Below are 26,100 nucleotides of genomic sequence, written 5' to 3' on the forward strand. Positions count from 1 at the left end.
ACTGGCGATTGAACCGTTGGCGATGGCACTGAGGGGTTCAGGGGGGTGGAGAGGACTGACTAGGGGAGGGGAGGAACATCGAGTATCGCTGTATGCGGATGATCTACTGCTGTACGTGGCAGACCCAGAAGGGGGAATGCCGGAGATAATGGAACTATTAGCAGAGTTTGGGGACTTTTCGGGGTACAAACTAAATTTGGGCAAAAGCGAGGTTTTTGTGATACACCCGGGGGATCAGGGAGAGGGTATTGGGAGACTCCCCTTCAAGCGAGCAGGAAAGAGCTTTAGGTACTTAGGGGTGCAGGTGGCAAGGAACTGGGGGACCCTCCACAAGTTGAACTTTTCCAGGCTGGTGGAACAGATGGAGGAGGAATTTAAGAGGTGGGACATGGTACCGTTGTCGCTGGCGGGGAGGGTGCAGTCAATCAAAATGACGGTCCTCCCAAGGTTCTTGTTTTTATTTCAGTGCTTGCCCATCTTCCTCCCTAGGGCCTTCTTCAAAAAGGTGACGAGTAGCATCATGAGCTACGTGTGGGCGCATGGCACCCCAAGGGTGAGAAGGGTCTTTTTGGAGCGGAGTAGGGACAGTGGAGGGCTGGCACTACCCAATCTCTCGGGGTATTACTGGGCGGCAAATGTGTCAATGGTGCGCAAGTGGATGATGGAAGGGGAGGGGGCAGCTTGGAAACGAATGGAGAGGGCGTCCTGTGGCAACACAAGCCTGGGGGCCCTAGTAACGGCACCATGGCCGCTCCCCCCCACGAGGTACACCACGAGCCCGGTGGTGGCGGCCACCCTCAAGATATGGGGGCAGTAGAGGCGACACAGGGGGGAAATGGGAGGTCTGTTGGCGGCGCCAATAAGAGGGAACCATAGATTCATCCCGGGGAACATCGACGGGGGATTTCAGAGCTGGTACAGGGTGGGCATACGGCAGCTGAAGGACCTGTTTATAGAGGGGAGGTTCGCGAGCCTGGGAGGGCTGGAGGAGAAGTTTGAGCTTCCCCCGGGAAACATGTTCAGATATTTACAAGTGAAGGCATTTGCTAGGCGGCAGGTGGAGGGGTTCCCCCTGCTCCCCAGTAAGGGGGCGAGTGATAGGGTGCTCTCGGGGGTCTGGGTCGGAGGGGGGAAGATATCAGACATCTACAAGATAATGCAGGAGGCGGAAGAAGCATCAGGGGAGGAGCTGAAAGCCAAGTGGGAAGTGGAGCTGGGAGAGCAGATAGAAGACGGGACGTGGGCGGATGCACTGGAGAAGGTCAATTCTTCCTCCTCGTGTGCGAGGCTGAGCCTCATTCAATTTAAGGTGCTGCATAGAGCTCACATGACGGGGACAAGGATGAGCCGGTTCTTTGGGGGTGAGGACAGGTGTGTCAGATGTCTGGGAGGCCCAGCGAACCATGTGCATATGTTCTGGGCATGTCCGGTGCTGGAAGGGTTCTGGAAGGGGGTGGAAAGGACGGTGTCGAAGGTGGTGGGGTCCAGGGTCAAACCAGGATGGGGGCTTGCGATCTTTGGGGTCGGGGTAGAACCGGGGGTACAGGAGGCTAGGGAGGCCGGAATACTGGCCTTTGCGTCCCTAGTGGCTCGACGAAGGATATTAATTCAATGGAAGGACGCGAGGCCTCCAAGCGTTGAAACTTGGATTAACGATATGGCTAGCTATATTCAGCTAGAAAGGATCAAATTTGCCCTGAGAGGGTCGGTACAGGGATTCTCCAGGCGGTGGCAACCTTTCCTTGACTTTTTAGATCAGAGATAGGCGTACGGGGTCGTGGCAGCAGCAACCCGGGGGGGGGGGGGGGGGGAGGGGAAGGGGGGGCAGCAATGGTCGTGGGGGGACATGCACGACTGTAACGCGGGCAAGTCTGCTCGCTGCTCATGTCTGAAACTGTAGGCTGCCTTGTTTGTTAAGTTGTTGCTTGGGGGGGGGGGGGGGGGGGGGGGGGGGGGGGGGGAGGACCGGTGCGCGCGAGAGGGCGGGCGAGGGAGGGATATTTGCCTAGAGGGATTGTGTTGTAAATAATTTAAAAATTAGTAGGGGTAAATGTCTGTATGGAAAAACTCTTTCAATAAAAATTATTTTAAAAAAAAGATCAGTATAGTGTCAACCCACAGCTGAACATGTATATTAGTTATGCCATTGACTCAAATCGTGTTGGATCTTCTCCAGTGTTAGAGGTCTGTCTCTCGCCACACTGCATCAAGTGCAGTCCACGTCGAACCAGCCTGCCTGACACATCAGCCGGATGCACCTGTGGGCTGTGGCCTATGAGGTCTATCTGCCACACAGGTCACCGCTCGAGCCCTGGAATGATGCTGTGGTATAATGGTTCAGGGCTGCGGTGACCTTGACAGCCACCGGGAGTGTGTGTTCTCCTCCTCGTGGTGCCAGGTCAGCAAGGATATGGCACAGGTGTCGCACCACCTCCTTGTTGAGGCAGAGCCTGCTGTAGCACGCGCTGACCGTCATTTGTTCGCATGACCAGTGACGCCTGTATACCCTAGGTCGTTGCAGGACTCCCCTTCTGGGGCAACAAAGGTGGAGAAGGTAGTCAAGAAGGCATACGGCATGCTTGTCTTTATTGGCCGGGGCATTGAGTATAAAAATTGGCAAGTCATGTGTCATGTTGCAGCTGTATAGAACCTTAGTTAGGCCACACTTGAAAGTATAGTGTTCAATTCTGGTTGCCACACGGCCACTACTACTGGAGGCTTTAGAGAGGGTGCAGAAGAAATTTACCAGGATGTTGCCTGGTATGGAGGGCATTAGCTATGAGGAACATAGAAAAATACAGCACAGAACAGGCCCTTCGGCCCACAATGTTGTGCCAAACTTTTGTCCTAGATTAAGAACAAATTAATCTACACCCCATCATTCTCCCGTAATCCATGTACCTATCCAATAGCCGCTTGAATGTCCCTAATTTTCCAACTCAACTACTTCCACAGGCGATGCATTCCATGCCCCCACTACTCTCTGGGTAAAGAACCTACCTCTGACATCCCCCCCCCCCCCCCCCACTCTATATCTTCCACCATTCACCTTCAATTTATGTCCCCTTGTAATGGTTTGTTCCACCCGGGGAAAAAGTCTCTGACTGTCTACTCGATCTATTCCCCTGATCATCTTATAAACCTCTATCAAGTCGCCCCTCATCCTTCTCCGTTCTAATGAGAAAAGGCCGAGCACCCTCAACCTTTCCTGAGAGGTTAAATAAACTCGGTTTGTTCTCACTGGAACGAAGATCACTGATAAAGGTCGACAAAATTATGAGGCGCATAAACCGGGTGGATAGTCAAAGACTTTTTCCCAGGGTAGAGGGGTCAATTACTTGGGGGCATAGGTTTAAGGTGTGAGGGGCAAGGTTTAGAGGAAATGTACGAGGCAAGCTTTTTACATAGAGGGTCGTGCCTGGAACTCGCTGCTGGAGGAGGTGGTGGAACCAGGGACGATAGTGACATTTAAGGGGCATCTTGACAAATACATGAATAGGATGGGAATAGAGGGATACGGACCCCGGAAGTGTGGAAGATTTTAGTTTAGACGGGCAGCATGGTCGGCACAGGCTTGGAGGGCCGAAGGGCCTGTTCCTGTGCTGTACTTTTTGTTCTTCGTTCTTAATATTCGATAAACTAAATAGATGTTTACAGCTATACTTGAAATCCTGTGACAGCAGTTCTCAGGCAGATCTTCTTCTCTGCTTATGCAGTCCCTTGTGCTGAAGGTTTGGTGGGTACTGAGATGGCTGATAAATCCAACGATCTCCAGGCTCTGCTATAGGTGGGGCAGGTGGGACTCGGAGGACTGGGTAGATGTTTTGTTTGGAAGTTTTGTTTGGAAGTGCACTCTCTCCGACACCTGCACTTTTCTTCTTCATGTTCCCTCCCAAACCTCTCGATGTGTTCAGTGCCTTCCTGAATGGACCTCTTTCATTTTGATTGGTCGCAAGCCAGGGTTTGACCTCTTCTCCTATGCTTTAGGGTCATCCCTAAACAAATCCTTTTTTTAAAATATTTTATATAGACACATTTGAAAGTGTCTGACCAGATTAGGCTAAGGAAGAGCTGGATCAATAAGCGGGTTCAATTTGAGGTGGAAGGCATAATCGCAGACGGTGGGGGCAGATTCCTTATGGTAAGGGGCAAGCGGGTGGGGAGGAGAGTGGTGCTGGTGATCATATATGCTCCAAACTGGGACGACGCTGACTTTATTAAAAGAGTGCTGGGGAAGATCCCGGACCTAGACTCACGCAAGTTGATTATGTGGGGGGACATCAATACGGTCCTCGACCCGGGGCTGGACCGGTCGTGTCCCAGAACGAGTAGGCTCCCAGCAATGGCAAGGCAGCTGAAAGGGTTCATGGAGCAAATGGGGGCAGTGGACCCCTGGAGAGCCAGACAGCCGACGGGAAGGGGCTACTCGTTTTACTCGCACGTCCATAAAGTATATTCTAGGATTGATTTCTTTATCATGAGCAGGGACTGTGTAAGGGAGGTAAAGAATACGGAATATTCGGCAATCACTATTTCGAACTATGTCCCACATTGGGTGGACCTGCAGGTCTGCAGGGAGAATTACCAACGCCCGCAGTGGAGGTTAGACGTAGGATTGTTGTCGGAGGAGGGGATATGTGAGAGGCTTCGGAGGTGTATGCAAAGCTATTTGCAGGTGAACGATACGGGGGAGGTTTCAGCAACAACCCTGTGGGAGGCGCTGAAGGCAGTAGTGAGGGGGGAGCTGATCTCACTTCGGGCTCACAGGGGCAGGGCGGACAGAGCAGAAATGAATAGATTGGTTAACGAGATCCACCGGATAGACGAGGAGCATGCGGGGTCCCCGGGGGAGGACCTACTCAGGGAGAGACGGAGACTGCAGGCGGAACTGGGGGTGCTATCCACGAGTAGGGCCGTGGAACAATTTAGGAAGGCGAGGGGAGTGGTGTATGAGCACGGGGAGAAGGCCAGCAGATTGCCAGCGCAGCAACTCGGGAGGAGGGAGGCAGCCAGGGAAATAATTGACGGGGAGGGGAGCAGAGTGGAGGACCCGGCAGGACTGAATAAGGTATTCCGGGACTTCTATAGTAAGCTGTACACTCCAGAACCCCCGGAGGAACCGGAGGAGATGCAACGGTTCCTGGACGGACTAACCTTCCCAAAAGTATGCGGGGGACTAGTGGACGGGCTGGGGGCCCCGATTAGAGTGGAGGAGGTACTGGGGGGCCGAAAGGCCATGCAGTCGGGGAAAGCCCCGGGGCCGGATGGATACAGATGGTAGAGTTTTACAAAAAGTTCTCAGAGTTAGTGGGTCCGGTCTTGGCGAGGGTTTTAAATGAGGCAAGGGACAGGGGGACCCTGGCGCCGCCAATGTCGCAAACCACCATCTCGCTGATATTGAAGCGGGACAAGGACTCGGAATCCTGCGGGTCATACAGGCCAATCTTCCTGATCAATGTGAATGCCAAGCTCCTGGCAAAGGTCCTGGCGATTAGAATTGAGGACTGCGTACCGGAGGTGATTGGGGATGACCAAACAGGGTTTGTTAAAGGCAGACAGTTGACAGCCAACTTGAGAAGATTGCTTAATGTGATCATGATGCCCCCGACGGGCAAGGAGGTGGAGGTAGTGGTGGCGATGGACGCTGAGAAGGCCTTTGACCGGGTGGAGTGGGACTATTTGTGGGGTACTCGGACGGTTTGGGTTCGGGGAGGGACTGGTTAATTGGGTCAGACTATTGTACCAGGCCCCAAATGCAAGCGTAAGGATGAACAGGATAACGTCAGACTATTTCAGACTACGTCACAGGACCAGACAGGGATGCCCAGTCTCCCCGTTGCTGTTCGCGCTGGCCATAGAATCGTTGGCGATTGCGCTGAGAGCTGCAAAGGGGTGGAAGGGAATGACTAGGGGGTGTGTGGAGCATAGGGTCTCTCTCTATGCGGATGACCTGCTCCTGTACATGTCGGACCCACTGGCCGGGATGGAAAATATACTGGAAACATTGAGAAAGTTTGGCCAGTTCTCAGGGTACAAATTAAATATGGCCAAGAGTGAAATGTTTGTGGTGCAGGCAAAGGACCAGGAGAATAGACTGAAGGAGCTGCCATTTAGGCTGGTTGATGAAAGTTTCCGGTTCTTGGGGATACAGGTGGCACGAGACTGGGGCAGGTTACATAAGTTAAATTTGACCAGAGTGGTGGAACAAATGAAGAGGGAGTTTCGGAGATGGGATGCACTCCCGCTGTCACTAGCAGGGAGGGTGCAGACTGTAAAGATGACAATCCTCCCTAGATTCCTGTTCATCTTCCAGTGCCTCCCGATCTTTATCCCACGGTCCTTCTTCAAAAGGACCAGCAAAATCATTATGAGCTTTGTCTGGGCGGGAAAATCCCAGCGGGTGAAGAAGGCGATGTTTGAAAGGAACCGCAGCGAGGGAGGGCTGGCATTGCCGAGTCTGATTAACTACTACTGGGCGGCTAACATAGCCATGATAAGGAAGTGGATGGTGGATACTGGGTCTATCTGGGAGTGGGTGGAGGCGGCTTCGTGCAGGGGCACCAGTTTGGCAGCCCTGGTCACGGCTCCCCTACCGCTGTCGCCGGCCAGGTACTCCACCAGCCCGGTAGTGGGGGCGGCCCTGCGGATATGGGGCCAGTGGAGGAGGCATGTAAGGGAGGTGGGTGCATCTGTCTGGGCTCCAATATGTGATAACCATCGATTTGCCCCCGGGAACATAGATGGAGGGTTTTGAACATGGCGGCGGGCGGGGGTGAGGGGGTCTAGGACAACTCATCGCGGCCGACTCATCGCCGCTGACTCATCGTCAGCCCAACTCATCGCCAGCCAACTCATCGCCAGCCAACTCATCGTCAGCCCAACTCATCGCCAGCCAACTCATCGCCAGCCAACTCATCGTCAGCCCAACTCATCGCCAGCCAACTCATCGCCAGGCCAACTCATCGCCAGCCCAACTCATCGCCAGCCCAACTAAAAATTGAAATTCATGGTAATTCACGGTAAAAGCTGTCGGCGGCGGGTAACTTTTGAACGGCCCGCACCAAGCATTTGATAGATAGACCGGCCGGCGAACCAAGTTATATCACAGTTAAATAAGTCTTTTGACCTCCATTAATTTTTATTGAATTTGAAATACCACCGGTCTGAACTGTGATATAACTTGGTTCGCCGGCCGGTCTATCTATCAAATGCTTGGTGCGGGCCGTTCAAAAGTTACCCGCCGCCGACAGCTTTTACCATGAATTACCATGAATTACAATTTTTAGTTGGGCTGGCGATGAGTTGGCTGGCGATGAGTTGGCTGGCGATGAGTTGGCTGGCGATGAGTCAGCGGCGATGAGTTGGCTGGCGATGAGTTGGGCTGGCGATGAGTCAGCGGCGATGAGTTGGCGGCGATGAGTTGTCCCATTCCCGGGTGAGGAGGGTGGGCGATATGTTCCTGGAGGGGAGCTTTGTGAGTTTGAGGGGCTTGGAGGAGAAATTTGGGCTGGTAAGGGGAAATGACTTTAGGTACTTGCAGATGCGGGACTTTGTCCGCAGACAGGTCCCATCTTTCCCACGCCTCCCGCCAATAGGGATCCAGGACAGAATAGTCTCTAGAGGAGAAGGAGGAGAGGGTAGAGTCTCAGATATTTATAAGGTGCTCATGAAGGCGAAAGAGTCCCAGACGGAGGAACTGAAACTCAAATGGGAGGAGAAGCTTGGCAGGGAGATGGAGGATGGGCTGTGGACAGAAGCTCTGAGTAGGGTAAACTCAACCACAACATGTGCCAGGCTCGGCCTGATTCAATTTAAGGTCGTTCACCAGGCCCACGTGACGGTAGCTCGGATGAGCAAATTCTTTGGGGTAGAGGACAAATGCGCTAGGTGCGCGGGAGGACCAGCGAACCACGTTCACATGTTTTGGGCATGTCCTAAGCTTAGGGGGTACTTGGAGGGATTTACGGGGATCATGTCCCGGGTGCTAAAAACAAGGGTGGTGATGAGTCCGGGGTGGCAATTTCCGGGGTTTCGGAAGACCCGGGAGTCCAGGGTGAGAAAGAGGCCGATGTTTTGGCCTTTGCTTCCCTGATAGCCCGGCGGCGAATACTGATGGCATGGAGGGACTCAAAACCCCTGAAGACCGAGCTATGCTTTGGACATGTCGGGTTTTCTGGGTATGGAAAAAATTAAGTTCGCCTTGAGGGGATCTGTATTGGGGTTCGCCCGAAGGTGGCAGCCATTCACTGACTTCTTCGCGGGAGAGTGAACGTCAGCAGGGTGGTGTGGGGGGGGGGGGGGGGGGGGGGAGGAATTACAGTAGAGTAGGAGCAATAAATAGGCGGGTAGTGTCTGTGGGAGAGGAGCGGGTATGTGCACTATGGTTTGGTTGAAGTGTTGGTTTTCCGTTGATGTTTGCACATTTCTGTAATATGTAACTATTTACAATGCCAAAAAATACCTCAATAAAATTGTTTGTTAAAAAAAAATACACAGTCCAAACTGCCCCCCCCTCCCTAATGTTCATAGAATCATAGAATTTACAGTGCAGAAGGAGGCCATTCGGCCCATCAAGTCTGCACTGGCCCTTACAAAGAGCACCCTACTGAAGCCCACATTTCTACCCTATCCCCGTAGCCCCCACTTAACATGTTTTGGACCTAAGGGCAATTTATCATGGCCAATCCACCTAACCTGCACATCTTTGGACTGTGGGAGGAAACCGGAGCACCCGGAGGAAACCCACACAGACACGGGGAGGATGTGCAGACTCCGCACAGACAGTGACCCAGCCGGGAATCGAACCTGGGACCCTGGAGCTGTGAAGCAACTGTGCTAACCACTGTGCTACCGTGCTGCCCTTCTTGAAAGTGCATAATGAACAAATATTTAGGTGTATGTAAGTCCATGAATTGTGGAATCCTTCCATCCTTCCCCTCAACTCAAACTTCACCTTCTCGAGTGTCAAAAACTCCAGCAGGTCCCCCCGCCACGCCAGGGCACAGGGTGGAGATATCTCCACCCCAACAGGATCCGCCTTCAGGCGATCAACGAGGTAATGGCTAAAACATCTGCCTCCACACCCGCTTCCAAACCCGGCCAATCCCATACCCCGGCTCAAGTCTCGCATGTATGACCTTCGAAATTACCCTGAAGACCTCCCTCCAATACCCTTACTGGACCAAAATATATGAACGTAGTTTGCGGGGCCCCCACCACAACGCTCACAAACAGCCTCTCCCCCCTCAAAGAGTCAGGTCATCCTCGCATTGTGAGGTGCACTCTACACACCACCTTCAGCTGTATCAGCCCCAACCTCGCGCACAAAGTTGAGGCATTTACCCTCCACAGTACCTTACACCACAACCTCTCCTCCATGCTCTCTCCCAACTCTTCCTCCCACTTTGTCTTAATCCCCTCCAGCGGTGCCTTCTCTTCTCCCAGAATCACTCCATAAATCGCCGACACCACTCCATTCCCCCTGTCTACACTGTGGAGGCCGGCGCCACTGGAAAGCTCTCTCTCTCCTTCTTAGCGAAATCTCGGACCTGCATATACCTAAACAGTTCCCCCTGCCCCAACCCATATTTCGCCCCCAGCTCCTTCAATCCCGCAAACCGGCCCCCCAGAAACAAATTCTTTAATGCCCTGACTCCCTTCTCCTCCCATCCTACTTCACTGGTTCAAATCTATGATTCCCCAGAATCGGCATTTCCCTTGACCCCGCCCTCAGCCTAAAGTGCTGGCTCAAATGCCTCCAGATTTCCGGACTCCATGGGCGGGATTCTCCGAGCCCGGGCCGGAGATTCGCCGGGGGGGGGCGCGAATCTCTCCATGCTGCTCCGACGCTGGGCTGCCGATTCTCCGGTGACGGAGAATCGGCGCCAATCACACCAGGCACAGTTGCCGCGGCGCCGGTTGGGGGCCGAGTGCCCGCCGAGTTCCGCTGCCGTTTTCCACGTATGATCCTACCCGGAATGACCTCGGCGTTCTGGCTGCGGGGGCCGTCCTGGTTGGGAGGGCAGGGGGCAGCCAATCGGCACGCTCATTCCAGGGGGTTGGCCTATGTTCCTCCGCGCAGGGCCCCTGTCAGGTTCCGCCATGTTGTCCGAAAGCCAGCGCAGAGACGGCCATGGCGTGCATGCGCTGACCCGCGCCAGCCGTGTGGGGCCAGCTTTCGGCACCGGAGCAGCGCACAGCACTCCAGCGCCATCCTATCCCCCGAGGTAGGGGAGAATGATTGGGCCTGGAGGCCCATTGACGCCGGTGTCGCTCGCGCCAGTTTTGAAGCTGGCGTCAACACCTGGCTGGGAACTTGGAGAATCCCAGCCCCTGAGTATTTCCCCGGGGCCATCGGGCACGGTGCTGTTGCCAATGCCCTCAGCCCCGACCCCCTGCACAGACTCTCCTCCATTCTAACCCACTGAGAGTCTCCCCCTCTAACTCAGCTCCTCACCTTCTCAACATTCGCCGCCCAGTAATAAAATAGTAAATTCAGAAGACCCAACCCCACTGACTGCCGTCCTCTCTGCAACAGCACCTTCCTAATCCTAGCCATCTTCCACCCCCCACCCCCCTTTCTCCCCCCCCCCCCCCCCCCCCACCCCCACCCCCACAACCATGTAAACAAGGTAAACCTTCTTGAAAGATGCCTTTGGCAGGAAGAGCAGCAGGCACAGAAAATTAAACAAGAATCGCGGCAACACGTTCATTTTAATTCCCCTACCCGACCTGCCAGCAAGAGAGGGAGACCATCCCATCTTGGCAGATCTGTTCCACCCCCCCCCCCCCCCCCCCCCCCCCCCCCCCCCCACACCAGACTAGCAATGTTATTCCTACGGAGCTCCCCCCAATCCCGTGCCACCTGCACCCCTAGATATTTAAATGAGTCCCCGCCCTCCCCCACCCCCTGCCCCCGGCCAGGACACCACAAAATATTCACTTTTCTCTCAATTAAGTTTATATCCTGAAAAAGACCGAAGCAACTCCAATATGTCCTCCATCAACCTACTCGGTTCCAGTACATAAACAGCAAGTTGTCAGCCATACAGAGAAACCTTATGTTCTGCCACACACCTCACTATCCCTTTCCACATCTCTGAACTCCTCAACACGATGGCCAACGGCTCAATCGCAAGCACGAACAACAGGGGAGGACATATCACATCCCTGCCTGGTCCCATGGTGCAGAGCAAAACATTCCAAATTCATGTTATTCGTGCGGACCCTATACAGCAGCCTTACCCAATCTACAAATCGTGGCCCAATCCCAAGCTGCTCCAGAACTGCCATCAAATACCCCGACTCTACTCAGTCAAACGCCTTCTTGGCATCCAATGCCACAACCAGCTCTGTCTCCCTCCCCTCCGCCGGCACCATAACCACCATACCCTCCTAATGTTCGAAAAGAGCTGCCTCCCCTTCACAAACCCTGTCTGATCTTCCCCTATCACCTCTGGGAGGAACTCCTCCAACCGACCCGCCAATACCTTCACCAACACATTTGCATCCACATTCAAAAGTGATATGGGGCCTACACGACCCACATTCTGTTGGATCCTTATCCTTCTTGAGCAACTGGGAGATCGATGCCTGTCCCAAAGTCTGTGGCAACACCCCCCTCCCTATCGCCTCCTCAAACTTCCCCACCATCAGCGGCGCCAACGTATCTTTAAATTTCTTGTAATACTCCACTGGAAACCCATCTGGCCCTGCTACCTTCCCCGACTGCATCCTCCCAATCGCATCATTTATCTCCTGCTCCACTATCGCCCCATTCAATATGTCCCTATCCCCCTCCCCCAACCTCAGGTATTCCAAACCATCCAGGAATTCCTGCATCTCCCGGTCCCCCCATGTGGCTCCGACCTATACAATCGCTCGTAAAACTCCTGAAACACCCGATTAATCTGATCTGGAGCCATCACCAGCTTCCCTGCCCTATCCTGCACCTGAACAATTTCCCTCCGAAGCTGGCCTGCCAACATGCACCCTACCTTCTCTCCTTATTCGTAAACCGCTCCCCTTGCCCACCTCAATTGGCGCACCGCCTTCCTTGTGGACAGCCGATCAAAACTTGCCTGCAACTCCTTCCTCTTTTCCAACTTTGCTGGATCCCCGACTTCTGCATAACTCCTGTTTACCTCCAGCATCTCATCTATTACCCTTTGCCGCTCCACCCTCTCCTTCTTATCCACCTTTGCCTTAAACGAGATCACCTCCCTCCTCACTACCGCCTTTACAGCTTCCCAAACTACCACCTGCGAAACCTTCCCCGCACAATGAACCCCATATATTCCTCAATTACCTTCCCAATCTTATCACAGAACCCTCGGTCCCCCAACAGCCCCACATCTAATCTCCACCCCGGCCTCTGCACTGTCCCCCTCTCCAACACCATATCCACCCAATGTGGCGCATGATCTGATATCGCATTTCCGACCCCTTAACCCCAGACAACAGCGCCATCCCCCCCACCAAGAAGTCAATTTGCGATTAATAATAATAACCTATCTATTGTCACAAGTATGAAGTTACTGTGAAAAGCTCCCAGTCGCCACATTCCGGCGTCTTTTCGGGTACACAGAGGGAGAATTCAGAATTCTCAGCTGGTACGGGAATTGAACCCGCGCTGCTGTCCTTCTTCTGCATTACAAACCAGCTGTCTAGCCCACTGAGCTAAACCAGCCTTGTGGACCGAGGGGAAAAAAAAGATTACTCCCAATTCCCCTGGTGCAGAAACCTCCCAAGGGTCCACCCCTCCCATTTCCTCCATTAGTCCAGCCAACACCTTCGCCCCCCCCGCCCTGACAGGACAAGTGAGCGTGGCCCTGACCTGCCCAGTCTTGGCTCCTGCACCAGGTTCGAGTCCCCACCCACTATCAATTTGTGTGAATCCAAGTCAGGGATGGCCCCACACACCTTCACAAATCCTACATCAACCCAGTTGGGACCATACACACTTACCAACACCACCAACCTTCCTTCCAATGCCTCTGTCACAATCACATCTCTACCTCCCTGTTCTGCAACCACTTTCTCCATCTGGAACTGTACTCTTTTGCTAACCAGGATCACTACCCCTTGAGCCCTTCAGTCAAATCCCGAATGAAACACCTGGCTAACCCAGCTCCTGCAACATCGCCACATCAGCCTTCAAACCTTTCAGATACGCCAGCACCCTTGATCTCTTGACTGGGCCACCCAACCCCCTCATGTTCCACGTAACTATCCCAACCGGGGGTCTCTCACCCCCCCCCCACCACTCCCTTCTTATCCACCATCATCGTAACACCAGGCCCTGCCACATGAGCCTGACGCACCCCTATCCACTGTTAACATCGAACCTCCTCCCGGAATCCCTCCCTGTACTTCCTCTCAAAAAACCCTTACCCAGTACCAATCCTCTCCCCTCCCGCTCCATCCCAAGAAGCAACAACCAAACCCAAACATCTCAATAATGTAACATAAACCATCGCAACAAAGAATGACAATCAAAAAACTTAAACTCTATAACAGTGTGAAGTAAATAAAGAACAATGTAGATTAAAAAATAAAACATTTACACACTCTGCCGACTCCCCATTCGCAGTCCACAACCCGTCTTCAGTTTCAGTCTTCACTTCTATCCCAGGCCTTCTACCTTCATGAACGCCTCCGCCGCCTCCACCATCTCAAAGTAGAAATCTCGAGCATTGTAGGTTACCCTCAGCTTCGCTGGATACACCATCCTAAATCGCACCCCACGATTGTATAATGCCATCTTAACTCGGCCGAAAGCCACTCGCCTCTTTGCCAGCTCCACCGTCAATTCCTGGTATATGCGAACTCCAGCACCATCCCACTGCACCTCCTGCTTCTGCTTCGCCCAGTTCAACACCTTCTCTTTCATGTGCTCCTTGTGGAAGCAGATGATCACTGTCTTTGGTGGTTCATTTAACTTTGCCTGCAGCCTCAGCGACCGATGAGCTTGGTCCAGTTTATACCGGGAGGGCTCCTCACCCTCCCCCATCAATTCTGCCAACATCTATGGGCAGCACGGTAGCATGGTGGTTAGCATAAATGCTTCACACCTCCAGGGTCCCAGGTTCGATTTCCGGCTGGGTCACTGTCTGTGCGGAGTCTGCACGTCCTCCCCGTGTGTGCGTGGGTTTCCTCCGGGTGCTCCGGTTTCCTCCCACAGTCCAAAGATGTGCGGGTTAGGTGGATTGGCCGTGCTAAATTGCCCGTAGTGTCCTAAAAAGTAAGGTTAAGGGGGGGTTGTTGGGTTACGGGTATAGGGTGGATACGTGGGTTTGAGTAGGGTGATCATTGCTCGGCACAACATAGAGGGCCGAAGGGCCTGTTCTGTGCTGTACTGTTCTATGTTCTATCTTGGCAAAGTACTCCATTGGCCTCGACCCCTCTATCCCTTCAGGCAAGCCCATAATCCTCAAATTTTGCCACCTTGAGCGGTTCTCCAAGTCCTTTGCTCGAAGCCCCTTATTGGCCTCGACCACCCTCTGAAGCCAATCCCTCATCGAGGTGAGCTATTTGCTGTGCAGCGACATGCCTCCTCCACTCCCTTCCTCCTCTCGGTCTGGTCCCTCACCTCAGCCACAGCTACTCTCACCGGGGCAACTCCCTCCTCCACCAACATCTTGAAAGCCAGCGCCATCTCCTTCCTCAACACCTCCATGTGCTTCACAAACTGCTTCTCCAGCTCCAAAGACATCACCTCAGTCACCTTCTCTGCTGTGAACCCCACCAGGCAGCCCAGCCTCCGCCATCTTACTAGCTCCCAGGGATGGTGTTCTGTCTGACATGGTCAGTGATTGGCTCCTGCGTGATGCTTCCTGAGGGAACTGGACAGAAGCATTTAGACCTTAGAAGCAAAAGGAACAACCTCTCTCGCTCTCTCTCTCTCTCTGGCTTGCTGAAGGTCATTCCAGTGCATCAAAGATCCTTATCTTTTTATTTTTGTTATTACTTTCTTTCCCTTTCCACCACCCTTTCCCCTCTGGGTTGTTTCTTTGTATGTGGGGGAAGTTAGGAAGGGGAGGGGATTGGCTAAGGGACAGCAGATAGCCATTTACATGTTCTGTCCGTTTAATTATAATACTGTACATAACAGAAAATTACTTGTGTTAAAGTTGCAAACCTGGTGGCTGCAGTTTATTGGACTCAACCAAGGACTTAGGGTATTTTTAATGAAAAAGCGTGATTTAACAGAAATGAAAATGAGTTCCGTGTCGGGTGCATTTAGCCGGTGTTGCCCGGCGCTGGTAGCGCCAAGAACGACCCCGCTTTTAAATGGGACTCGGCGAGTAACGCCCCGCTGAAGCAGCACTTAGTCCCAATTCCTGAACTAACGATCTCCGCTCTGTGAGGAAGAGATCGGGGGGGGGGGGGGGTTGGCCACCATGGACCCCGGACCACACCAAAGCCTCAGGTCACCAATTAGGGGATCATCAAGTCCCTCAAACCTCACCTCATACGGGTAGGACACCACAGGCCCAATTCCCTGCATGGAGAAATACCACCTGGGCACCTTGGTACTGGCACCTTGGCAGTGCCCCTGACAGCCTGGCAGTGCCACCTGGGCACTTTGGAATTTCCAGGGTGGCACCCAGGTGACATAGCCAGAGTGCCCATTTGCCACTGCCAGGGTGCCAGATCAGCAGTACCAGGGTGGAATCGGAGGTGCCAGGGTACCACCCTACCCAGAGCGCGATTATCCAGAGGCCGGAAGGCCTCCCCAAGTGTTGGTATCCTGCATAGACACATACAAGTGACACTAACTGCTCACTTGAATATGCAAAACTGGATCACGTCCAGTGATGATGAGATCTAGATTGTGAGATCTCGTTAGATCTTGCAAGGCGTGATAAGTCAAGTAAATCTCACATGAGAGGCCTTGCGTGAGATTTACCAGCCTTGCCGGGTCCGGCGTGAAGGGGCTGGTAGATCGCACCTGTGCTGCGACTCCAGGTCCAGTGGGGCCTGAACTGACCACACACAAGCCAAGAGTGTCATGACAGTACAACATGAGTGTTTTGTTCCTACATTAACAACATCTTCTTTAACACAGAGCTGAAGACATCTACATCAAGTTCAAAAAACCTGTCTCATGGATCAAGGGATATCTGAAATCCTTCGGTATATATCAAATCTATCTGAAGAAAGATCCGGAAAATGCTGACGCCTCACTGGACCAAATTGAACAAAGGTATAAAACTCTATGAAAACCACACCCTTCCTGCCGATCTGTCTCCTAATGTTTAATTGTACCATAGTATGAGGTTAGCTAAGGGCTACCAGTGACTCCCAGAGCCTGACCCAGAGGGTCAATGTTTGGAGACCCCCCCTCAGGCCCCTAATTCATGTGAATGACTCAGATTCGGAAAGGCTGAAGGAACTGGTCAGATGGGCAGACAGTTAAATTCTGGGGACTGACAGATGAGTTTGATCAAATAGGTAATCTGGCAAATTATGTACAGATAACTGATAATGAAGATACAAGATAGTGAATTTCAGAGGCATTTATTGAATTTTAGGGACATTAGACATAAAATGAGAACGATAATAATTACTTACAGCCCAACCCATGTTAGATTCTGAAGTATTTGTTGAACACCTGCTTTTTAAAGTTTCCTTTCCTGTTACCAAGTATGTTCCACAGCAAAACCTCCTTTGATCAGCTGTAATGTCTTCAGTTTTAACAGATTTCATTCCCCAAACTTTCACCTTGACCGAACCATCAATTGTCAAACCCATGTCCATCTAGAAGGACAAGGGCAGCAGATACCTGGGAACACCACCACCTGGAGGTTCCCCTCCAAGTCACTCACCATCCTGACCTGGAAATATATCGGCTGTTCCTTCACTGCCGCTGAGTCAGAATCCTGGAACACCCTCCCTAACAGCACTGTGGATGTACCTACACCATAGAGACTGCAGCGGTTCAAGACGGCGGCTCACCACCACCTTCTAAAGGGCAATTAGGAATGGGCAATAAACTCTGGCCTTGCGAGTGCTGTCCACACCCTGCGATGAATATAAAAAATGTCCAGCTAATCTACTCTCAAATGTCACCTTGGATGCTGTAACCAGATAGAATTTCCTTCACTAAATCACAAATGTATTAAGAGTTTATAGTGAGAGTTGTACAATTTACAATGTAACTGAACAGGCTTTTTTAAAGATTATTCATTCACAGGATGTGTGTTTCACTGGTCAGACCAACATTTACTGCCCCTCCCTAATTGCCCTTGAGAAAGTGGTGGTGAGCTGCCTTTTTGAACTACTGACCCTTCCGCCACTAGAAACATTTTCCTTCCTATTTATTCATTCAAATGCCTTCGAGGTTTGGAAAACTTTTATTAAATCTCCCCTTCACCTTCTCCGCTTTAAGGTGAACAACCCAAGTTTCTCCAGTCCCTCCAGGTAACTGAAGCCACTCACTCCGACTTCCATTGCACTAAATCTTTGCAATGCTGTCCGGGAGGAAATTCCAGGATTTTAAACCAGGGTCAATGATATTTCTAAATTAGGATGATGAGTGGCTTGGAGGGGAACTTCCAGTGGTGGTGTTCCCATGTACCTGTTGCCCTTGTCCTTCGAGATGGTAATGGTCATGGGTGCTGTCAAAGGAGACTTGATGACTTGATGGGTTCCTGCAGTGCATCTTGTAGATGGTATGCACGGCTGCCAATGTGCTTTGTTCCATGGAGTGTGTGCATGTTTATGGATGGGGTGCCAAATGAGCAGGCTGCTTTGTCCTTGATGGTGTTGAGTTTCTTGAATGTCATTGGAGCTGCACTCATCCAGGCAAGTGGAGAGTATTCCATCACACTCCTGACTCCTGATCTTGTCTTGTGGATGGTCGGCAGGCTTGGGGAGTTGGGAGGTGAGTTACTCTCTGCAAGAATCCTAGCCTCTGACCTGTTTTTATAGCCATAGTGTTTATATGCCGAATAGTGTTGAGTTTCTGGCCAATGGTTACCCCCAGGGTGTTGTTGAGTTCCTTTACATCATACTGTGGGCAATACTGTACGCAGGCCCATGTTAAACTTTTCTCTGCCAGAACCTTATACTGCAATAGTTATTTCAGAAAAGAATTGATAAATCCTTGAAGGGGAAGTAGCTTGAGGCTGTGATGAAAGAGCAGGGTTGTGGGATGTATTGTATCGCTTCCAAAGATGTGATGGGTTGAATGGTCTTCATGCTGTATGATGCTGTGATTCCCTCAATTTATTGTCTATTCGATGGGCTGCACTTCAGTTTTCTATACGTTGAATAGAGTTTGATTCTGTCGATTAAACTTTGATAAATTTTCTCTCCCTCTCCCTCTAGGCTTATAAACGCACTTGGAGGGTCGAGTGAGACCATTGTGGAATTCAGTCTCAAATATTATTGTCTCTTGGCCAGTAAGCCTGAGTGATGTTCGCAAGCCGTCTCCCAGCGTCTTTCACAGCCGCTTGTGGGATTTATTAATTATTTGGGGTCTTTTAAGAAATTAACAAAATTACATCCTGGGAAATAAAATTATTTTTAGAAATACTTTGTCTGCAAAAAGTATAACTAATGTTCTGGAAAATGAGTGAACTGTTGAACTCTGAAGGTCATGTCTGAAGATGCTAACGTTGTTTCAAAGAATCATCCATGTAAGCTCTACCTGAAGAAACAATAATATGGATGTGCCATTGTATTGAAGACACATTTCGCAAATTGCAACAATCACGTAACAATAGCAAGGCTAGTGGCAAATCATGACGTAAATACTCTAACCGTGCGAAAGCGCCGGAGAAACTGGATTGTGTCAGGGAAATAATAATTAGTCTTGAGTAAGTTATTAATGTTTAATTAACTAATCACCTGTTGAGTGATTGATGCCTTTTTGAATGAATCAGGGCATCTCAGCATTTCAGGATTTCCTTAAGAATAATACTGTATGATTAGGGCAGCACGGTAGCACAAGTGGATAGCACTGTGGCTTCACAGTGCCAGGGTCCCAGGTTCGATTCCCCGCTGGGTCACTGTCTGTGCGAAGTTTGCACATTCTCCCCGGGTGCTCTGGTTTCCTCCCACAGTCCAAAGACGTGCAGATTAGGTGGATTGGCCATGATAAATTGCCCTTAGTGACCAAAAAGGTTAGGATGGATTATTGGGTTACGGGGATAGGGTGGAAGTGAGGGCTTAAGTGGGTTGGTGCAGACTTGATGGGCCGAATGGCCTCCTTCTGCACTGTATGTTCTGCGTGCAGAATTCTAGCTTTCCTGAATTCTTGAGGCATCTGCTAAATTACCTTAGTTTTCAAAGTAATTTCTTTACACTTTTCTTGGGTTTATGTTTCAATGCTTTCTCGCTATGTCGTGACAAGTTTATGTATTATTTTAATCTAAGTTTTGATTCAGTTCTTATACAAGTGTATTAAGTGAATATTTAGCAATAAAATCGTGTTTTGGACACCTTGAACTGGGCTGTTTACCTTATTTTGTCGAAAAATAAGAGATCTTATGCTGCCCTACACAAACTAAGCTCCATTGAAAAACCCTCTGAATCTCCCAGCACAGGACTTCCGTCAGAAATGGGGTCCAATTTTTAAACACAATAAAAATAGATGGATTGCTTAATAATCAATTCAGTGTGGTTGCTCATAATCAGTTTGCATTGAATAAAGGTGAATGACAGCGGACAGATAAACAACGTACTAGAGGAGGAGGCTCCACAAATATCCCCATCCTCAATGATGAAGGAGCCCAGCACTTATGTGCAAAAGATAAGGCTGAGGAATTCGCAACAATCTTCAGCCAGAAATACTCAGTGGATGATCCATCTTGGCCTCCTCCGGAAGTCCCCAGTATCACAGATGTCAATCTTCAGCCAATGCGATTCACTCCACGTGATATCAAGAAATGACTGAAGGCTCTGGAGACTGTAAAGGCTGTGGGCCCTGACAATATTCCGACACAGTACTGAATACTTATGTTCCAGAACCTGCCAAGCCCCCCTTAGCCAAACTTCCAGTACAGCTGCAACATGGTAGCACAGTGGGTAGCACTGTTGCTTCACAACTCCAGGGTCCCAGGTTCGATTCCCAGCTTGAGTCAAGTCTGTGCAAAGTCTGCACGTTCTCCCTGTGTCTGCGTGGGTTTCCTCCAGGTGCTCCGGTTTCCTCCCACAAATCCCGAAAGGTGTGCTGTTAGGTAATTTGGACATTCTGAATTCTCCCTCTGTGTACCTGAACAGGTGTTGGAATGTGGCGACTGGGGGCTTTTCACAGTAACTTCATTGCAGTGTTAATGTAAGCCTACTTGTGACAATGAAGATTTTTTTTTTTAATTAAAAAACACTGGCATCCACCCGGCAATGTTGAAAATTGCCCATGTGTGTCCCGTCCACTAAATTCTGAACAAATCCAATTCGACCAATTGCTGCCCTGTAATCTACTCTCAATCATCAGTAAAGTTATGGAAGGTGTCATCAACAGTGCAATCCAGCTGTACTCACTCAGTAATAACCTGCTTCCTGACGCCCAGTTTGGGTTCCGCCAGGGTCACTCAGCTCCTGGCCTCCTTAGGATTTAAACATGGACCAAAGAGCTGAATGCCAGAGGTGAGGTGAGAGTGACTGCCCTCGACATTTGATCGTGTACGGCACCACGGAGCAGCACCAAAACTGGAGTCAATGGGAATCAGGAAGAAAATTCCCTGCTGATTATTAAGTAATGGGTTAAGAGACATTCCAATTAGTTGTCTCATTTATGTTCAGTATCCAATAATTGACACTGATATGTAAAGGGGCTTCAGATGGCCTTTATGTCAGGTGATGTGATGTTAGAGTTTTGTGCAAAGTCTGTTGAAGTAAATTAAAGGTGTTTGTGGAAAAGGAGCAGAACCTTTGACTCTTTATACAACAGCAGCTAAACGTATAACAAATGGTAGCAGAGGATGGTTGCTGTGCAAATGTAAAGGGTTAAAAGATACAACTTTTCCAGACCAAACCAAGGAGTGAGTGAGAAGAAAACAAAAAAGAAGTCCAAAGATGTGCGGGTTAGGTGGATTGGCCATGCTAAATTGCCCGTAGTGTCCTAAAAAGTAAGGTTAAGGTGGGGGGTTGTTGGGGGTATAGGGTGGATATGTGGGTTTGAGTAGGGTGATCATGGCTCGGCACAACATGAAATGAAAATGAAAATTGCTTATTGTCACGAGTAGGCTTCAATGAAGTTACTGTGAAAGGGCCTGTTCTGTGCTGTACTATTCTATGTTCTATATATGTTCTATATATGTTCTATATATGGCTGAACCTAGGATAAAGATGACTACCCCCCCCCCTTATTTTCTGAAAGGGGATCGTACGGCCAATGGAGAAGTGCAGTAGTTATGTGGACTAAGGTAACTGCCTTGGGAAAGAGAAAACGAGGTATGGCATTGGCTCTTTCTCTACCTTATGACAGTAAAATCCGGAGCAAAGTGTTTTCTGAGCTGAAATTGGAAGAGTTAGACTCAGAAGAAGGTCTGCACACTCTATTACGTTATATGGATAAGATTTATCAGAAGGATGACTTGTTAAGTGCGTATGAAGCATGGTCGGATTTTGATAGGTTCCGGAAAATAGAGGATTTCTCCATTAAAGACTATATAATGGAATTTGGCAGACTATATAAATGGCTGCAGAAACACAACCTGGAATTTCCACAGTTTGTGTTGGCCTTTAAATTACTTGACTGTGCTAGAGTGAGCAACATGGATAGACTCCTGGTTTTTACAGGAGTTCAGTTTGCGGATAAGGATACCTTATTCCATCAGATGACAACAGCTTTAAAACAATTTCTGGGGGAACATTCAATTCCGATGGCTCTGATGACCCAAATAGGTCCGCCTGCAATAAGGCAGAATATGCAAGGTACACTACTAACAGGATGGCAAAATCGTACGGCTACAAACAGATTCCAAGACAAAAGAAGGGGATCGGGGCCCGAAAATTATGAAGACAGAAACCCAGTTAGAACGTACAATAGGAAGATGGACCCCAGAAATGCACAGGCATGATAAATCAATGTTTTCGATGTGACTCTCAATACCATTATGCTTTCAACTGTCCAACTCGTTATGATAGTGTTTGAAGCGACACATGTCATGGAAGAGTCAGAAGAGGAAAAAGATAGTGACCAGAAAGAAGGCATTGTCCTATTAACAAGCAGTTTTACACCGGTAATGAGGGTGTTGGATGCAGAATCTTTCAACTGTGCTGTATTGGACAGTGGCTGCACATCTACTGTGTGTGGGATTGACTGGTTAAAATGTTACCTGGACTCCTTGATGCTGAAAATCGTAACAAGGTTAAGGAATTTGAAAGTTCCACAAGTTTCAGGTTTGGGGATGATAATACTCTGAAGTCGCTGAAAAGCGTGGTGATCCCTTGCAATATTACTGGAGTGAATCATTTCATTAGCACGGATGTTGTATCAAGTGAGATATCTTTGCTTCTGAGCAGACCGTCGATGAAGAAAGCACACATGAAGCTGGATATGGAACAGGATAAGGCAACAGTTTTTGGAAAGACGGTGGACTTACAGTTTACAGTCGGGACACTATTGTATTCCATTACTGACAAATAATAGTTCAAGGAGAGTTGTTAAGGGTGTGTTAATGGCAGTTGCAAATGGGACTTTAGCTGATAAAAAGCTTGTTGTATTAAAACGGCATCGGCAATTTGCGCATCCGTCTCCTCAGAGGCTGAAAAATGTATTAAAGGATGCAGGGGTAAGGGATGACGACTATACTAAACTGATAGAACAGGTTAGTGATCGCTGTGAAGTTTGTAGGAAGTACAGAAGGACACCAGCACGACGAATAGTGACCCTCCCTTTGGCCAGGGATTTTCACGCCATTGTGGCCATGGACCTTAAGATCTGGGATAAAGCCAATAATATATTTATTTTGCATTTTGTAGATTTAGCAACCAGATTTAGTCAATCAATGATTGTACGAAGTAAAGGAAAGAGAGTAATTCTGGATCAAATCGTGGAAAGATGGATAGCGACAGGAATGGGCCCACCGGCAAAATTCCTGACGGACAATGGGGGAGAATTTGCTAATAATGAGTTCAGGGATATGTGTGAAAACGTGAATATCACAGTTCTGAACAGGGCTGCAGAAAGCCCATTTAGTAATGGTGTGTGTGAAAGAAACCATGCGGTAATAGATGACATGCTCCGGAAAATTTTGGCAGATAGGCCAAACTGCAAGCAGACAGACATGACGAGGAACCAGGGTCATCTGGTATGCACGTGATACAGGACTATGAGGACCAGTTAACTGATGTAGACAGGGTTTCTGTAGAGGAACGCAACACTTCTGATGATTTAGAACATGCCATTTTTCTGAAAGGACAACTGCCAAAGGTTATTACAAAAGTGATATACTTGCCTGAAGGCTAGTCAATGGCAGGATGCAACCAGGCCTGTGCCGCGCGGCTGCCCGCCCAACCCGAGGGGGGGCCGTCTTGCTGTTTCTGTGGTCAGAGCCAGCACCCCAGGCAGCGTTGCCCAGCTCGGAACGCGACCTGCAGCGACTGTGGCAAGAAAGGACATTTTTCCAAAGTTTGCTTGGCCCGACCCAAAGTTCCAAAATCGCAGGCCAGACTCACAGGCCCGCAGTCTCCACAGAGTGGCTGCATGCCTGCCAGTACCGCCCCCTTCTAACGCGTCATCCGCCTCATGCTATCTGTGGGGGCCGCCATCTTTACCTCCGCCCGACCACTGCAACTCATGGGGGCCGCTATCTTGGCCACCATCTTCAACACTACCCGACACGTGCGACCGATGGGGGCCTCCATCTTGCCCGCCATCTTGGGACCACCTCGCTACCATTGACCACGCCAGCTACCCGCAGCTCGGTGCTGTCACTCTCGACCAGTCATGGCCCAAGCACCTCAAGAACTCCATGATGACCATCCGGTCAATGGGCATGAAACGCCCTGTCTGTTTGACTCCGGGAGCATGGAGAGCTTCATCCATCCGGACACGGTAAGGCGGTGTTCCCTCCAGATTTCCCCCGCGCCCCAAACAATCTCCCTTGCTTCCGGATCACATTCAGTGCAGATCCGGAGGTACTGTGTCGCGAACCTCGCCATACAGGGCGCCGAGTACACCAATTTTAAACTCTCCATCTCTGCGCTCCTCTCTTGTTAGGACTGGATTTCCAGTGCAACCTCAGAAGCCTGACCCTGAAGTTCGGCTGACCCCTACTCCCTCTCACGGTATGTAGCCTTGCGACCCTTAAGGTTGCTCTCCCTCGTTCTTTGCAAACCTCACCTCCGACTGTAAACCCGTCGCCATCAGGAGCACACGGTACAGTGCCCAGGACAGGACTTTTATCAAGTCAGAGGTCCAGCGGCTCTTGCGGGAGGGGATCATCAAGGCCAGTAATAGTCCCTGGAGAGCCCAAGTGGTGGTCGTCAGGACCGGGGAAAAGAACCGGATGGTTGTAGCCTACAGCCAGACCATAAATTGGTGCACGTAACTCGATGCGTACCCCTTCCCCGCATAGCGGATACAGTTAATCAGATTGCACACTACCAGGTTTTCACCACGGTAGATCTGAAGTCCGCATACCACTAGCTTCCGATCCGCCCGGAAGACCGCCACTACACTGCCTTTGAGGCTGACAGGAGCCTCTTCCACTTCCTCAGGGTCCCCTTCGGCGCACCAATGGGGTCTTGGTCTTCCAAAGAACGATGGACCGAATGGTTGACCAGTACGGGCTGCGGGCTACATACCCGTACTTGGATAATGTCACCATCTGTGGCCATGATCAGCAGGACCACATTGCTAACCTTCAGAAGTTCCTCCAAACCGCCCAAGCCCTCAATATCACCTACAACAAGGAGAAATGCGCTTTCAGCACAACCCAACTAGCCATCCTCGGCTATGTCGTGGAAAACAGAGTCCTAGGGCCCGACCCCAGTCGCATGCGCCCCCTCCTGAAACTCCCCCTTCCCCACTGCCCCAAGGCTCTGAAAAGATGCCTGGGGTTCTTCTCATATTATGCCCAGTGGGTCCCCAACTATGCGGACAAAGCCCGCCCACTTATCAAAGCCACCATCTTTCCCTGCGCCTGGCCTTCAGCCACATCAAGGCAGACATTACCAAGGCCGCGATGCACGTACCCTCAACGCCTTTGAGATTCGACACTCCTCTGTCAAAAAGGAAGCTCAAGCAATTATGGAAGTTGTGCGGCATTGGAGGCACTACCTGGCCGGTAGGAGGTTCAGCCTCGTCACTGACCAACGGTCGGCAGCCTTTACGTTCAACAACACACAGCGGGACAAGATCAAGAATTATAAGATCTTGAGGTGGAGAATCAAATTCTCCACCTATAATTACAATACCGTGTATCATTCTGGGAAGCTTAATGAGCCCCCAGGTGCCCTGCCCCGCAGCACATGTGCCAGCGCGCAAGATGATCGGCTTTGGGCCATCCACAATGACCTCTGTCACCCGGGGTCACCCGGCTTCTCCACTTCATCAAGGCCCGCAACCTGCCCTACTCCACCGAGGAGGTCAGGGCCATGACCAGGGACTGCCAAGTCTGCGCGGAGTGTTAGCCGCACTTCTATCGGCCAGACAAGGCCCACCTGGTAAAGGCACCTCGCCCCTTTGAGCGCCTCAGCGTCGATTTCAAAGGGCCCCTCCCCTCCACTGACCGCAACGTGTACTTCCTCAACGTTGTTGATGAGTACTCCCGGTTCCCCTTTGCCAGCCCATGTCCCGACATGACTGCGGCCACTGTCATTAAGGCCCTGGGGCTGGTTTAGCTCACTGGGCTAAATCGCTGGCTTTTACAGCAGACCAAGCAGGCCAGCAGCACAATTCGAATCCCGTACCAGCCTCCCCGGACAGGCGCCGGAATGTGGCGACTAGGGGCTTTTCACAGTAACTTCATTGAAGCCTACTCGTGACAATAAGCGATTTTCATTTCATTTCACAGCATCTTCATCCTGTTCGGTTTCCCCACTTACGCCCACAGTGACCAGGGCTCCTCGTTTATGAGCAATGACCTGCGTCAGTACCTGCTCGGTAAGGGCATTGCCTCGAGCAGGACAACCAACTACAAC

General features: G+C 50.6%; 1 protein-coding gene across 1 annotated transcript in view; it reads left to right on the forward strand.

The window, feature by feature from the left end:
- LOC119959786 (putative methyltransferase DDB_G0268948) overlaps positions 1 to 19,455 on the forward strand; it is a 97,471-nt gene extending 78,016 nt beyond the window's left edge. Inside the window, exons 5-6 of the mRNA XM_038787880.1 lie at positions 16,070 to 16,207; positions 18,334 to 19,455. Coding sequence (XP_038643808.1) covers positions 16,070 to 16,207; positions 18,334 to 18,421 — 226 coding nt within the window. The 3' untranslated portion in view covers positions 18,422 to 19,455. The remainder of the gene's footprint in view (positions 1 to 16,069; positions 16,208 to 18,333) is intronic.
- The last annotated feature ends 6,645 nt before the right edge of the window (positions 19,456 to 26,100 follow it).

Source organism: Scyliorhinus canicula, chromosome 2 (assembly GCF_902713615.1).
Source record: "Scyliorhinus canicula chromosome 2, sScyCan1.1, whole genome shotgun sequence".
NCBI lineage: Eukaryota > Metazoa > Chordata > Chondrichthyes > Carcharhiniformes > Scyliorhinidae > Scyliorhinus > Scyliorhinus canicula.